A 16,601-nucleotide genomic window follows, 5' to 3' on the forward strand; every position below is an offset into this window, starting at 1 on the left:
CTCTACTTGTCCTAACACAAGTAGACTTGTCTCTGCACCTAAGAGACTAAGCTCATGGGGTCTTAGTTACTTTGGCAAATAGGTCTGTGCTTTTCCATGGGAAACAATGGGTGAAGTGAAGATAAGCCTTTTCAAGGCTCTCCCTTTCTTCCTTTCCATCTTATCTGATTCCAACCTTCCCTAGTTGCTAGTTTTATCTGAAAACATAATACAACCAGTATTTATTAAGCTTACTTGTATTTTCCCAGGAGGGAATTCTCACGTAAATTTTTGATACATTTATGTGACTTGAAACGTTCAAGGTTTTTTCTTACAGCTGAAAAATGAAGCGCTTGTATCTGAGCTCGGGTAACTGAATTATCTGTTGGCCAGCACAACGGTAAAAGGGCCGGGGCCAGGGCCAGCCCTTTGTCTGACTGTTTTGAGCACCAAGGCCAGAGCTTTTCACACAACGAATGAGTGTCAACTAACTGTGCAATTCTGGGCATCATTTTCGTTTTTGTGCTATGCTTTTTTGTCTTGTGTACTCTGTTGTAATACAGATCTAAGAGAGAACCTGAAGAATTTAAATTTTTTATTTATAAAGTGCTACTCACGACAGTGCTGTCAATTTTGCTTCCTCCATATGGCCCCCTGACATTTTATATGGGTTTGGGGACCCTGCAGAGCCCCCACCAGAGAGCCTGGGAGTTGTGTTTGCATGTTTGAGGCTGAGTAAGTTTTCCTCTAACACTGGGTTAGGAATTCATGACATCTGCTATATTTAGGGAACTTAGTGATGCTGACTGCGATGGAGCCCTGACCCTGCCTGAGTTTTGTGCTGCGTTTCACCTCATTGTGGCCCGGAAGAACGGCTACCCACTGCCTGAGGGCCTGCCTCCAACTCTGCAGCCGGAGTACCTGCAAGCAGGTAAGGCCTCATCATAGATCCTAAACCTTAGGCATTTTCCATACAGACCTTATAAGAAACTTCTGTTTCTTAAAATGGTTTCCAGATGCTTCTAGTACTCTCTGGATGGACTGGAACCCAGGTCACTTACCCTTTCGTGAAAATTGTGGAGTAGGCAACTACTGAACCCCCAGCTGATAAAAAATGAAGAGGACGATCTTTCTGTATAGCCAAGTGCTGAGTTTAGGCATGTCCCAGTGTCCCCAAGTGGCCTTGGGCAGTGGAATGAACTAGGACTCTTACACCTAATGAAAAAGTTTAAAAATTGCATGCAGTTGATAGGTGTGAAGGGTTGTAATCTTAAATGTACACTCGATTTTTTCCATATTTATATACCCATGTAACTGCAATCAGATAAAGATACAGAACATTCTAGCACACCAGAAAGTTGGAATAGAACTCTCTTTGTCTTTCTCGTTATTAAAACAGTTATCCCCAAATCCTTTGGATAGGAAAGAGTCATGGTGAGTCAAACATTTGTATCAGCCCCCACTTTTTAGGGAGGGTCTCTGAAACATCAGAGCTTGGCTATTGATTATTGGCAAAAGGGAGCAGTGTCTAAAGAAAATGTCATTAGCCATTAAGACCCCATAACCAAGTTAGTGCAGGCTCGTCCAGGAACCCTCTCTCCTAGGAGCGAGGTCACGTGGGGCTTTGTCTCTCCCTAATGGGGATGGACAGCTGACGAAAGGGCCAAGGTCTGCTCCTGGGCTCTTTAGTTGTATTTAATACACTCACTCTCCCTCTTGCAAGCCCTGGGGAGAGTCCTGGGTAACTTTATCTCCTGTTCCCACACTTAGCTTTCCATTTTGATTAATTCTGTTTTCTTCTTCTGATGCACTATGGCCTTGGAACTTATGCCAGGTGTCATGCCTCCTTGTTTGAGAAGTCACTTTCTAGGTGTTCAGATGTTTCATGGACTATTTCAAAAGTCACTAATAAAATTTTAAAAAATCTGAATACTCTGAGCAAAAAGTGTTTTAGTAAGAGAGAAGTAACTTATTGATTCCTTTACTGCCTCAAATGGCTGCTTTTGCCTTGATTATGCAGTAGAGGGGAGTCTAAAAAATAGAATCTCTGTCAGGGGGCATCTCCCTTCTTTTGGAATGAAGCCTCTCTTTCTTCTTGGCCTTTTTTTTTTCTTCTTGGCCTTTTATGGAGGCTGTCAGCATGCATTTATATAGAAACAACCAAAGGATCCATCACATCCCCTTCAATTAAACAAAAATTACACATCATTTCTAGAGCTTGTGGGATTAATCTTAAATAACAATTATACAATTCTAACCAAAAACATGAGAGACCTCATAAAACCCCATCAAACTCAGTGACAGTATATTTTAGGCAAACCCTAAAGTTTTAGTAGTTAACTTTTAAATGCTTTATCATGCATGTTTTGTTTGTTTGTTTGTTTTGTATATGGCTCAGGAAAATGGCCAGAGCTATTTAGGTCGTCTTTGTACTTTTAGACTTTGCAAAATATGAGTGGTCCTGTTCATTTTGGGGGTTCATTTTTATGGTATGCTATTTGGCTTTTAAAGAAGTTTAGCTCTTATCTTGTTCCAGCATTTTTCTAGGTGATCTATATGGAGCCTTTAAAAAAATCTAGTCCAGTTTTTTTTTTGAGTAAAAGTCGATTTATTCAGAGAGATGTACACTCCATAGACAGAATGCAGGCCATTTCAGAAGGCGAGAGAAAGGCCATAAGGTGCGGGGTTGGGTGCTTAGTTTAAAGTAAAAGTAGATGCTCCATAGACTGAGTGTGGACCGTCTCCAAAGGCCAGGGAGCGAGAGGCCATAATCCAATTTTTGACAGGATTGGTGAAGAATATAAATTTGATTGATACCATCATGCAGTCACAAATAAGCCTATTTTCAAGAAAATAATGAAACAAGAATTGTTGTATCTGATATTTTCTCCTAACGGTGAAAATTAAAGGGCAGAGTTGGAAGGAAAAGTTGTATAATTTGGTGGCTTACCCCTGGGCTTTTGTTATTTTCATATCTAGGTGACTGGGTGGATTTTGGTATTGATTTTTACCCTATAGTTTGTTAGAAATATCTATTCGTTACTTACTGTGTGAGAGGCCCCGTGTTACTCTCTGTGGTCGGAATGCTGTATAAAAGAGCGTTCCTACCATCATGGAACTTGCCGGCAGTTAGAGGACCTGAGCTAAAGTCCTGTACCGGTAATTGGAGCCAGAGAGAGGTGCTCTGAACGGAAGTCCAGCTGTGGTCAGAGGGCACAGCACTTTACGGAAGAGACTTCCTTAAAAGTTTTTGCAGAGACGTGAAGGATGAGCTAAGGGCTGCAAGTGAAGAACGGGGAAGCGTGGGCTCCTGGTGGAGGGGACAGCAGGTGCGCTGCAGAGGCCCTCCCTGAGAGGGCGCTGGGAGCTGGGGACTCATGTAAAGTTCACAGGGAGCAGTGGCTGGAGGGGCTGGGGTGAGGCTAAAGAGCAAGGTGGGGAACAAACACATCACGGGCAGTGATGTTGATGTGTTCTAAGCAGGAAAGTGACACAATCAGATTTGGTGTTTGAAATGATCATGCTGGTTGTCGACCAGTGAGCAGGTTTTGAGGGTCGAGGGTGGAAACCAGAAGAGCAGGTTATGGCAGCAGTCCAGTCTGGAGCCGTGGGAGGCTAGCACTGGGGAAGTGACGGTGGGGGTGGAGAGATGGGGACATGCAGGAGAGAGATTTAGCAGTTAATTGATGGCATTTGTAGTTTTTGAAATTGTTAGCTTTCTACACAGCAAGAACCCCTCATGATAAAGCATTAGTCATATAATTCTAGTCAGATCACTGATTGGTAAACTAGAAAGAGAAGTCTTTTCTTGGTTAAAACTGCTCTTGGGGTGAATTGAGAAACGGTGCATGCTTGGAAAAGTGTTTTACTGAGTTTTTACCAGGGAAAGCTTGAGACCACCAGGTATAGTCAGAAAGATCACCTCACCAGGGCCCGAGGTTTGCCCCACCTGCTGTCAGTGAAATTCAGACCCGAGTAAGCAGATGAACAATTTAAGGTACTTGTACCCAGTTGCATGTGATTGCTCTTACTCAGTGGCCAGTACTTTACCCAGAGGGGAGTTGGCATTTCAAACTCTGATGGGGATGAGAGGGTGAGAAAAGATTAAAAACAATGCTGATCTATTTTTAATATTTGATTCAAAAAATTTTTTAAACATGGCATTAAAATTTTGATTTCTTAGTAGTTGGTCTTGACAAATTTGATTTGTAGCTGCTTTTATGGTCTACCACAAACTGCTTTTCCTGTTTGGAATATTGACAAATTTTCTAATTGCTGAGATGTTTTTTGTAAACTTACTTCATGACAAAAGTGATGAAACAGAATCTGATTTTGGGAAATAGTGTGAGTGCTCAGTGTGTTAGCTTACTCAGTAGCATGGCTTTTCTTATGCTGATCCATTCAGCCACCCATCTGACAGCCCCTGTCCCTGTACTGTGTTGGAAGAAACACATAGTGTAATGCTTATTTCACTGCTGGAAATCAGCAAGAACTTGTGCTTTTATTTTTGTTATTTCTGCTAACCAAAAGAAATGAGTATTTCATAAAGTTTTCTTTGATACATGTAGAATCTTGTCTATTTCCAATAGTAATAGCTAAAATGAAGTATTTTCTCAGTTAATGTATATGGTATTAAAACTATCACCATAGTTGCTGCCGTTTAAAAATCTTTCTAGTAGCATACTTAAAACTGAAGTATTGTGGTAGTGATGGTTCATGTGGAAAATGACGACTATGTTAAAACCTGAAAGGCTGAAGGCAGGGACCTGCCTGTAGGACTGCTGGCCGTTCATGTCCCTACTCTTTATTTGCTGGCTCTATGACCTTGAGTAAGGTGCTTAATTTCCTTGCTCCTTAGTTTCATCACGTGTAAAATGGGGATGAGCGATGTACCAGGTTGTATGTGTAAAGAACTTAAAATACTGCCGCCGCGTGATTAGTGCCATCACTAGTATTTTGGAGCTGGCTAATTTCCTTGATATATTTAGTAGGCACAGAAAAGCTGGTAGGAAACAATGACCACTCTAACTATAGTATGTACTCTTATGTATTCTTTTTGTTTCTTCTTAGCCTTTCCTAAGCCCAAGTGGGAATGTACGTTGTTTGATTCTTATTCGGAGTCAATGCCAGCAAACCAACAACCCCGTGACTTGAATCGGATGGAGGTAAAAGATCTTCAGATGTTAATAAGTAGGGACATGTGTACAATAAAATCCATTAGCTTCTGTTCTTTACAAACTCTGGAAAATCTGCTTTCATAACGTTTTCTCTTCATACTTAGTACTTGCTTTGAAGCTCAGCATTTCAAATCTGGATACCAGGCACATCTATAGTTATCTTTTTCCCACCCTTTCCCCCCTAAAACTAGATTTGGTGAAATAAGTAAAGTAGTCTCTTGATCTTCTAGAGGTGAAATTTGTGTATAGGCAAACTAAGCCAGAAAAATGTGAGCCAGGTTATTTACTTGAACCAAGCTTTAGTTCTGAAGTAAACATGGTAAAGTTGTATTTTAAGTAGCTGAGTATTAACCTGGTATAATGAATCAGAATAGTTTTGAGAGGAGGTTTGAGAACTAAATGTGAGGGCCCGGAATCACATTCAAAACTGCCTTTCCTCACAGGGTTTTTAGTTTTTGGACCAAATGAAGATTGATTTGGTTGATTCCCCAAGAGAATTCCCATAATGTTGGGTCGTAGATGCAGGGCTTAGCTGCGTGCTTAGTGGTCCTTAGGTGTGAAGTCTGCATCAGTACCTGGAGGTCATTATAGCTGTTGTTAATATCAGTACTATCGTCATCATCATCACCATTATGATTCCTGTGATGTCTACTTAAGATATCTGCTCTTCCCATCCTGCAAAAAATCTGGAAATGTTTAATAAATGGAGGTTTATTCATAGGCTCCTGTTACACTCCTCTAACCATTGCAAGATGATACAAGTCAAGGCAGGATACAGGCAGTTTAAAAAAATGTCTTGCAACTAACTCTGTGTGATTGTTTATTCTTTCCCATGAGGCTCTCATGCCTATAGCGTGTGTTGTGGATGCCATCCTCGGCTCCTCTCCTAGCCAATCATGCCTACTTCTGTAGTTCTCCCTCTTGTAACATCTCTCTTGGCCTCCCTGCTTCTCTTTCTTGGGCTGGCAGCCTCCATGTTACTTTCCTCAGCAGATTTCTATTCGTGGGAAAGAGATAAAGTGATTTCAGGAGGAGTGATAGATGTGCATTTGAAGAGTTTTGGCCTTTTCAGTTTCTTTTTCTATAGAGTGTGTATGATGGTGAAGCAGATAAGATATTAGCCATTTTTCATAGCCCTCGGTAGACTCGGGTTGTTGACAGTGTCCAGAGAAGTTTGTCAGATCAGGACAGACATCGGTACAACTCTTAGGCAGTTGCCCTATTTTGTTTTGTTTGTTTGTTTGTTTCTTTATTTTGTTTTGTTTTTGCTTTGGATCCGCTTGCTTGTGTAAAATTATGATGTTTTAGGTGTTTTATTAAAAATCTCATAATTCTTATTCTTTCTAGTTAAATGTTTTATTCCAACTTGCCATGATATCGATGGTCTTTGCCATTCCAACAGAGACAAATGACAGAAGTCAAAGACTTCTATCATTTTTTGAGGGGGAGAAATTAATTACTGACTCATGTGGCTTTCCCCCCATGTAGTCATTTATCATTTGTCTAAAAAGAAAGGAGCATATATACAAGTGGCTATGAAGTCTGAAGATTCAACCAGCCGTGGAAGGCAAATATTCGGGGGAAAATGTTCCTGAAAGTTTCAGTACGCAAAACTTGAATTCGCTGCATGCTGACAACTATTTACATAGCATTTGCATTGTATTAGGTATTATAAGTAATCTAGAGATGATTTAAAGTATGTGGGAGGATGTGCATAGGTTATATGAAAATACTGCACCATTTTACACAAGGGACTTAAGCATCCATGGATTTTGGTGTCTATGGAAGATTGTGGAACCAATCCCCTGCAGATACTGAGGGACACCTGTACTTTAACTGACTCCTCTGGGAGTGTGGTGATGTGGGTTAAAAGCTACCTAGTCTTTGCTTTGACCCATTCAAACAAGAAAGCAAAAGAAAAACACACAAAACACTTTCCCAATAAAACTTATTTTTTGGAGTGGGGTATGTTTAGATAATGATGTAATAAACACAATTCAGGGGCAAAGTAATGAGGTTAATTGATGGTTTGGACATTCAAAAAGTATTCAGATTTTAGTAGCTAATGATTATCTATTTCACGTTTTTCTAAACTGTTTAATTCATTCTTCTTTGTACCAGTCTTTTAATCTCTCAGGAACGGATGCATGGAATTTAAATAGCTCTTGGTACCAGCCCTATGAGGGATGACTCCACGTAGGTGTTTGTTGTGAATGGAGCTGTAGCTGTTTCAGGTCGTGAGAAGTTTCCTCAGAAGTACATCTTTGTCTAAAGACAGCAGAGCTGTTAATCATGTACTTATTTCCATTAAGAATTAAAGATTGTAATTTCACCTATACTCCTCTTCAGCAATGTTTCTTAGATTAGTAGATCTTTCTTTTGTAAACAGGCTTATTGAGATATAATTCACATACCATACTCATCTAAAGTATGTAACTCAGTGGTTTTTAGTATATTAACGGTTGTGGAACCATCACTATAGTCTAATTTTAGAACATCTTCACTCCAAAAAGAAAGCCTGTAGCCATTAACAGTCATTAACTATTCCCCTCTTCCCCTGGCTTCTAGTGATCACGAAGCTATTTCCTGTCTCTGAATTTACTTATTCTGGGCATTTCATATAAATAGAATCACATACTATGTGGTCTTTTGTGACAGGCTTCTTTTACTTAGTGTAATGTTTGTTTTTTTGTTCTAGTTTTATTGAGATTCAGTTAACATATAGCACTGTGTAAGTTTAAGGTGTTCAGCAAAGTGATTTGACTTATACACATCTTGAAGTGATTACCGTGATAAGTTTAGTGAACATATATCGTTTCACATAGACACAACATTAAAGAATTAGAAAAAACTTTTTTTCCTTGTGATGAGAACTAACTTTGTATAATGTTTTAAAGTTCATTCAGTTTGTAGGAGGTGTCAGTGCTTCATTCCTTTTTATTGCTGAATAGCATTCCATTGTATTGATATACCACATTTTGTTTGTTCATTCTTCAGCTGATGGACATTTGGGTTGCTTCCACTTTTGGGCTGCTAGAAAAAAATGCTGCTGTGAATGTTCATGTGCAAGTGTTTGTGTAGGCATATGTTTTCAGCTCTCTTGAGTATATACCTAGGAGTGGAATTGTTGGATCATATTGTAACTTGTGTTTAACTTTTTGAGAAACTATCAAACTACTTTCCAAAGTACCTGCACCATTTTACATTCCCCTACTAGCCATGTATGAGGGTTAACACCCTTGTTAACACTTGCTACTATCTGTCTTTTTGATTTTAGGCATCCTTGTGGGAGTGAAGTGGTATCTCATTGTGGTTTTGATTTGAATTTCCTAATGACAACTGATATTGAGCATCTTTTTACATGCTTATTAGTCATTTGTATGCCTTCTTTGGTGAAATATCTATTCAAATCCTTTGTTCATTTATAAACTAGGTTGTTTATTATTGAGTTGTAAGTGTTCTTTATGTATTCTGGATATAAATCCCTTATTAGATATATAATTTGAGAGTATTTTCTCTTTGTTTTTTCCCTTCCTTGGGTAGTGTCCTTTGTAACACAAATGTTTTTGTATTTTGATGAAGTTTAATTTATCTACTTTTTTCTTTTGTTGCCTGTGCTTTTGGTGTCATAGTGAAGAAACTTATGTAATACAGGATCATGAAGATATATTCCTGTGCTTTCTCCTGAGAGTTTTACAGTTCTAGGCCTTTCATTTAGGTCTGTGATCCATTTTGAGTTAATTTTTGTGTATGGTGTGAAGAAAAGGTCCAACTTCATTCTTTTGTATATGAATATTGAGTTGTTCCAGCATCATTTACTGAAAAAAAATTTTTCTCCTACTGAATTGTTTTGCACCCTTGTTGACAATCAGTTGACCGTAAATGTGAGAACTTATTTGTGGATTCTCAATTCTTTTCAACTGATCTATATGTCTGTCATTATGTGAGTACTGTACTGCCTTGATTACTGTAACTTTTTGGTAAGTTTTGAATTTGGGAAGTGTGAATCCTTCAACTTTGTTCTTCTTTTTTAAGAACATTTTTGTTATTCTGGGCTCCTTGCATTTTTATATGAAATTTAGGACCAGCTGGTCAAATTCTGCAAAAATGCAAGGATTGCATCAAATATGTAGATGAATTTAGGGAGTATTACCATCTTACCGGTATTAAGTTTCCTGACCCATGAGCGTGGGATATCTTTCCATTTATTTAGATTTTAAAAATTTCTTTCAATAGTGTTCTTTTGAATTTCTTTTTATCTATATTTTCTACTCCTAAATTATTTTATTCTGCTAAGGATCTGGTTTATAATCCAGGTAGGAGAAGAAAATGAAAGAAAGGTACAGTTAAAGATACATTCTGTGTTCTAAATTACGTCTGGAGGCTTCATTGCAATGCCAAGAATGACTTGCCTGAGTATTATAAAACCCTAGATCAGGTTACCGCCAAGCAGTATTGTAACTCCATTCTTTCAAACAGTTTGAAAACAGAGGTATTGCTTATCTCTCTCGGGCTGTTCAAATCCTGAGAGGTAAACCACTTAACCTTTTGGAGCACCAGATAGCTCCAGGAATTTACTCTACTTCTTTAAGTTTTAAAATTTATCTTTATTTGATTTTTTGAATATGTTCAAAATAAAAAGACTATCAAAAAGCAATAGTGACACCTCCTCTTAATCTGTATCCCCTACCTACCCAATAACCCTTCAATTTGTATATATCTTTCTGGAATTTGTTTATATATATATATCAAACATGAATATGTATTAGCCTTTAATCTTATCAGAGGATAGAGTACATGTTAGTTGAGAGTTTATAAGCAATTATAGTTAGTAGATTTTAAACAGAATTTTAAACTAATCAATACCTGACCAATTTGGGTATTCATCTTACTAGTATAAGTGAAGACTTCTCCTATAAGTGAGTTAGCAGAAAATTTTGTTCTGCTCACCAGTAAAATTCTCTTATTTTATGGCCAGGAGGCTATTTGAATCAGGGTGAACACCCTGTGCATATCACATCCTGGTAAATACCCACATTATGGGGTCACTTGTCAGAACCTCTCTCTGCCTGTGAAAAAGTACTGGAACACAGGTTTGTTCTCGACTGAATGGGCAAATGCTACATGATGCTCTGGATGTATCCCACACAGATTCAGATACAATGTGTGGTTTATACATATGCCTCAATCTCATATATTATTATTTTCCTCTGTGTATGTAAGTTTTTCAATACAAATGAACTTATTCCTCACTAGAAACCTAAAAAAATAAAATAGTATTAAATGTCAGGGTTTATTGAAGACAGAAATATTGGCAAGATATATAGCTTTTAAAAACATTTTCATCATACACTGCACATCACTTAATTTCTATTCCAACCCATATAATTAACTTGCTTTTCTTTCCCAAGAAGCTGTCTGTTAAAGATATGGCTGACTTTCCTGCCCCTACCCAAGATGTGACCGGTGATGACAAACAAGGTATGAAAATGAGTTTTCTCCTTTTAGGGATATTTCATCTATATTTCTTAATCTACTTCTCTTAGAATGGCTGGCTTCTAGAGCATATGAGGACATTTTTCAGTAGATGAATGTATTTGGATGGATTAAGTTGTTCAAATTGTTGTCACAGAACTATAGTTCATAAGGTGGTAACAAGAGCTTGAGTGTCCAAAGCTCTTCACCTTGTTGGCCCCTTACTCACTGCTGACCCTCAGGCTACTCTGACACCTGACATTGGAATCTGGTTGTGCTAATTATGAAGTGACTGGAAACTGCAAGATTTGAGAGCATAACATCTTGTGTTGGCTGATGTGATCCCAGAACCTCAGTATGAATGCACGTTTTTACACAGGTCTAATCCTTGCGGAAGTTATCTTCTGGAGAGACTTTCTGTCCCTAGGCTTTATTCTCTGTGACTTTGTTGGCCTGGGGCTATGATGCGGAGCCCAGCAACAATTTGCCTATCTTACTGGGCGGGTGAGAGCAGTGCAGCACAGTGTCCATGTTATAGCCAGCACAGGGCACAGAGATGAGGTGGCCTGGGAATTTCTAGAAGAACAGGAGGAGGCTCCCCCCTCTCCACGCCCATATACAATGCTTTATAATCTATCAGGTCCCTCCTCATACACCGTATTAATGGAGGCTGGTATGTTTTATCACCTAAAATTTAGAGATGAGTAAACTCAAATTCAGGAGAATGGAACATTTGCATAGTAAGGAAAACAGCAGAGGTAAGAATCAAGATATTCTAATTCTCAAGCCAGTGTTCCTTTTGTTATCTGATATTGATTCACTACCCATGAATGAAAGGCTTTTCTGAAGGGACTGAAAGTCAGTGAGGCTATTTCAGTTTTTATTGTCGAGGCCTGCCATAGATGCAACTTTGGGAGTTAAACATGAAAAATACATTTCCCATTGGGAAACAATAATTAAATGCTCTCTATTTAAATATTTGCATAGGAGAGACAGGCAGAACTGGACATTGTCTGTAGCAGCAAGTACTCTGATCAGTCTCTTTAATAGTGGGTCTTACTTACCCTTGACTACCCATTTAAATAACCTGGCAAGCTCTAAAAATACTAAAGCCTGACTCACTCCCAGAGAGATCCTGTTGTCTTTGGTATGGATGCAAGGAATGAAAGGGAGTATTTGATACTTCCTGGTAATATTCCTCCTAGCCACTAGAGGCACTCTCTCTAAAACATTGAAAACATCGCTTTGTTCTCTGTAGGAGAACCTGTTATCATACTTTAGGAGGTTTTTATTGTTTTAGTAGGTGCTATAGCAACTTAGAGGTTTGTAACACTGTTTTTGTAAGTGTTGACTAGGAATTACTTGTTTTAATGTAATGTGCCTCAGAAGTAAAATTTTATAGTTTTTTTTCTTTTTTCTTTCTCTCTCTTGTTCTTTAAAAACAAAACACTGTTAGCTTTGACAAGTGCTACAGATGAAGCCTTACCGAAGGACATTTCTGAGGATTCAGGTAGGAGAAAACTGATTTAATATATTTTTATGTAATTATTTCCAATTTAAAAACACCCATAGTCTCAGTGAGAAGACTGATTCACCTGTGAATATGTTTCTCTCCAAATATTTGTCTTGTGTTTTACTGTAAGGCAACCTTTTGGTTTCTTTTTTATCCCTTCCTTCTTTTTAGGTATGAGAAGAGGGTGATTTCTTCTTAAGTTCTGAATTTACATTTCACCAAAAGTATCTCTCAGTTTAAATTTAGGGTCTCATTGTTACTAAGTGTAAAACTAAGAAGGTTTGGAGTTGGGAAGATTTCAACAAGCCATTGTGGTTTCTGGGTAAGGAGCTGATGGGGTAGATCACCAGGAGCTCCCAGGTGCAGTGTTCCATTTCCAAAGTAAAGATCTCAAATATTTTTGTTATACTTCACCACCAGGGAGGCAAGTCAGTGTGCTTATACATGGAATGGATTCCAAGGAGAAAAATAAAAGTTGTGTTTGCCCAGGTTTTTGGAGAATCAGAACGTCTGTGAACTGTGGAGATGGCTGGACCTGTGTCCTCAGCTTCATTGACGGAGTCATCATTGAACCAAAATGGACCTGGTTCGAAAGAAGCTGGTTAGGGATGGCATTACTGTTTGGTGCTCTGGTTGTGAGAACATGAAAGGAGTTGCTGCATTTTCTTTTATTGTTCTTACTCTTTATATTTAATAAGTAAATCATGTTTGTTTTGGTTAACTAGCTATCATCCAGGTTTCCTTTGTTTAAAGTTGAAATAAAGGTGTCAATATAACATTGGGGCATATGCTATATAGTACAATATTTCCCAAACACCAGGTTCATTAAAGGTTTAAAAGAGAGTGGTAGAGGTAGAGGAATGAGTTAGGGGAGAGGGAGTGAAGAAGGGAGAGAGAAGGCGGGGGAGGGAGAGGCAGAGGGAGTGAGAATGAATATGAATGAGAATATATGATTGATTTCAGTGATGAGGCCTAAGAACCTGTATTTTTAGGCACCCCTCCCTCCAGGTGATTCTGATGTGCAGCCTATTTTGGGAACCACTACCTCTAGAAAGCGATGTTAAGAAATAGAAAATTAAGAATATAGATCAACTACGACTCCAAGAGTGGTAGGAATTCTCAGGCCTAGTTTTGGCTTTTGGAACTGATTCGGGTTCATTCATCATAGGAGAAATGCTTTATTTGTGTGGGACAAACATCTGAGATCAGTTCTTTCCAGCTCTAATTCTGGAGCTAAAGTGGATATGTCCTAGTGTTTGTAAAGTTTATGTTATGGTACTAGTTACTTAAATCTGGAGAGTTAAATTGTGCTTCTCCAACAGCCTTTGAGGCTAATAATGCTTCCTATTTTTTCCATGAGCATTACGTGTTCTCGAGCATGAGCTTTAGAAGTCATTTTGAACATTCCTTCATTGTATAGGGTGTGGCGTCACCAGCCAGAACCTATCAGGGTGTGCTGCAGTATGTGAAGTCTATCTGACTTAGTTTCCATTCTGCCTGGCAGCATGCTGGATGGTTTGTGTTTCATTCTTCCCTCTATTCTGTTTTCTGGAGTGGATTTGAGGGAATCCCTCATTGGAAAATGTATTTAATATCCCCTTTACTGGGAAGTGTTTGCATTCCTAGCAGGAGACTCTAGAATTTTGAGGTGGTGGTTTCTAATTCTGATGGCTGTCCAGGCCATGTGGACAGTTCACCTCAGTTGAGTTGCTGCCTTCTGGAGAGTTAAACTTGAGGCTCGCCCTCTTCTTCTGTTTCTGTTTTCCGGAAAGATGGCATGCCTGGAGTGTTCTAGGAAGTTGTCACTCTTCTTCCCCTTCCCCTGCTCAACGAGAAGCTATGATCCGCCTGTTGACTTCTGCCTGGATTCCAACACAACATGTCCTTGCCATTTTTGCAGATATTCGCATGCCCCAAGTGCTGAGTCTGACTCTCAGGGGCTTGGAGGCTAATGGAAGACTAAACTAGAACAGTTTTCTCCAGCTTTTTCGCATCTGAAACCTGTGGAGACTTACTGAGCCCTGCCTGGGATCTTGTTTTGCTGGCGAAGGAGGAGCATCTCCCAGTGGTGCTCTTCCTTCTGCACTGGGTAGTGGTGGTGGTGATGATAGTGGTGGTGATGCAGAGGATGCGGTGGGTTGCAGGTGGGGTGGGACTGTGCCATCAGGGATTGGAGGTACTCCTTGTTACGTATTTTTCTCATATGCCCGTACCCCTTTCATTGCTGAAACAGTATATATTAGTGGAATCAAATGGATTTCTTAGCTAACGTCACATTCCAGCCTAATTCAACAGGGCACACAGCACGGTGGCAATTGTTTTCTGTATGGCTCGAGGTCTCACAGATGGCGTCAGGCCTGTTCACCCTCCCACCATTGTCTTCGGATGGCTGTGCTGATTCTCCAGTTGCCCCACTGCCAGCGGCCACCTGCGGTCTGGCGGAGTAGAGCAGTTCTCTCCTTCCACTGCCTGCTCCAACCTGCACCTCCTTTGCTGTCCTAGAGACCAGATTTATAAACTCGAAAAGTTAGGAGTACTGTTCAGCAGTAATATTTTGCAGTTCTAAAAAACATGGATTTTTAAAGGACCTTCACCACCTTCTCTCTCTGTGTGAGGAAGGAGCCGCATTTTTCTCTTCATTCTGTAGGTGAGGAAACTGAGTTTCCGAGAGGTAACAGCTAGTTAGAGTCATGGCCAGGAGGCGCCCCTAGGCCTCAAGACTCCTGGCCTGGTCTCCACTGCTCAGCCACACCCCTCACCCCATCTGTCTGTCTATCTCTCACTAGCAGGGTCCACCCCTCTTTCCACACCCACTCCCACCCCAGCAAGAAGACAAAGATAATGGCAGTGAACAGAGGAATTAACGGTCACCACGGTCTGGTTCGGGGAATAGTCTTTTAACATGGCCAAGACTTCTCCTGCCCTCGTATTTCTGGAAGGCAGTGGGGCCTGAGAGAGAAGCTGGACCTGGCTGTGGGCGGCCTGCTCAGAGGGCAGCCCTCAGCCCTGTGGTGAGTTGGGTCCTACCGTCCGCCCAGCCCCGGGGCAGCCTGCTGGGCTGGGGGAGAGTCTCTCCAGGGCCGCTCTCCTCACCACCTGGGCTCTGCAGAAGGGGCAGGTGCCAATGCACGGGATGCGCGAGGCCGGGCTCATGCTGCACTCCTCGGGCTTCCCGTGCTTCCCAGGACTCTGACGGCCTTTCAGCGGTTTGAGGTTGGAAGCTGCCTGTGTTCTCATCACAAGAAGCCAGAATGCTTCGGTTGGGAGAAGTGCCTTTCTTGTGCCACTGACCATAGCTAAGGGAGTATGTGTTGCTGGCTTGCTTTGTGCCTTGTTAGCATCTCAGCCCCCCATTCTGCCCTGCTTTCTACCCCCAGGAGTTTAATGCTCATCATCAATCCAGCATGCTTCATACCGAGGAGGGGTTTTGTCTTTGGAGTAATGTAAAAGAGGATGGGGTAATGCAGCGAGACATTTTCTTTCTGGAAAAAATTGTGCAATCAATATGCAAACTATTTTCTTCTTGTTCCTAGTTAGTAGCAGGGTTTTTTTAAAATGAATTTTTGTGACATTTTATGATGAAAAAGTTGCAACCAGTGGTTTCTAAAGTTGTTTTCATAGAGGATTGAAAACATAAAAAGAGGATTAATGTTTTTGTAAATATTTCCCATTACTCCCAACAACGATGATGGGAAAGCAGGCTCCATGCATGTCAGTAGTGAACAAGCTAGTTTATGATTTAAATTGGAGTAGGAAAAGTTGTACGGTTGACAAAATGTTTTAATGATTTAATTCCATAATATTCTGTGTACGATTTGGTCACAGAAATGTGGGACATAAGAATATTTTCTTACGGGAAAAGCTGCGTAGCTCGTGTCAACTTAATTGTGGGAGCTTTGATTTCTTGTGGTCGTGCTTTTCTGGTAATGTATTTTAAGAAAATCTTAAAATATGTAGCCCAATAGATTTCTTGGTAGCCTTTAGGGGAGACTGGTTCAAAACCTATTACTGGGCTCTCACGATAGACCAAGAAACCTTCATGTCTGAGCTCATTATATAAATAACCTCTTGAGAGGGTTGTCTTTTTAGGCTGGAATTTCTTCATTAATCAACTTAGATTTGAGATTGGCCTCTTAGCTAGTGCTCTGACAAAAGGAAAACTGTATTGTTTTTTCTTTCCTATTGATTGTGCCTTTAGCTTTAGAAATAAAATTACAGAATCATGAAAACGTGGAAGCAGTCAAGTTCTCCACAAAGATGCCTGTACCTCAGATTTAGCCATTGATGTGTTCTGTACTAGCCCACGTGCTGCTTATACACCTGTTTAACTGCAGCCATGAAACCCAAACAAACAACAACTAATCTTTGTTTCAGCCACTCCTAAGGATCCCAACAGTCTCAAAGCAAGACCAAGATCCAGGTAGTATTTGTTTAATTTCTGCTTTAATGCCCTTTGT

General features: G+C 40.0%; 1 protein-coding gene across 7 annotated transcripts in view; it reads left to right on the top strand.

The window, feature by feature from the left end:
* Positions 1–16,601, top strand: part of REPS2 (RALBP1 associated Eps domain containing 2) — a 263,541-nt gene that overhangs the window by 159,165 nt on the left and 87,775 nt on the right. For 3 of the 7 annotated variants that reach the window (XM_006218097.4, XM_072956288.1, XM_072956293.1), the window contains 5 exons: positions 768–910; positions 5,050–5,144; positions 10,568–10,637; positions 12,088–12,141; positions 16,519–16,564. In XM_006218097.4, the coding sequence (XP_006218159.2) occupies positions 768–910; positions 5,050–5,144; positions 10,568–10,637; positions 12,088–12,141; positions 16,519–16,564 (408 nt within the window). The remainder of the gene's footprint in view (positions 1–767; positions 911–5,049; positions 5,145–10,567; positions 10,638–12,087; positions 12,142–16,518; positions 16,565–16,601) is intronic. The other 4 variants (XM_072956294.1, XM_072956291.1, XM_072956292.1 and 1 more) reach the window with 2 other exon arrangements.

The sequence above is a fragment of the Vicugna pacos genome, chromosome X (assembly GCF_048564905.1).
Source record: "Vicugna pacos chromosome X, VicPac4, whole genome shotgun sequence".
Taxonomy (NCBI): Eukaryota; Metazoa; Chordata; class Mammalia; order Artiodactyla; family Camelidae; genus Vicugna; species Vicugna pacos.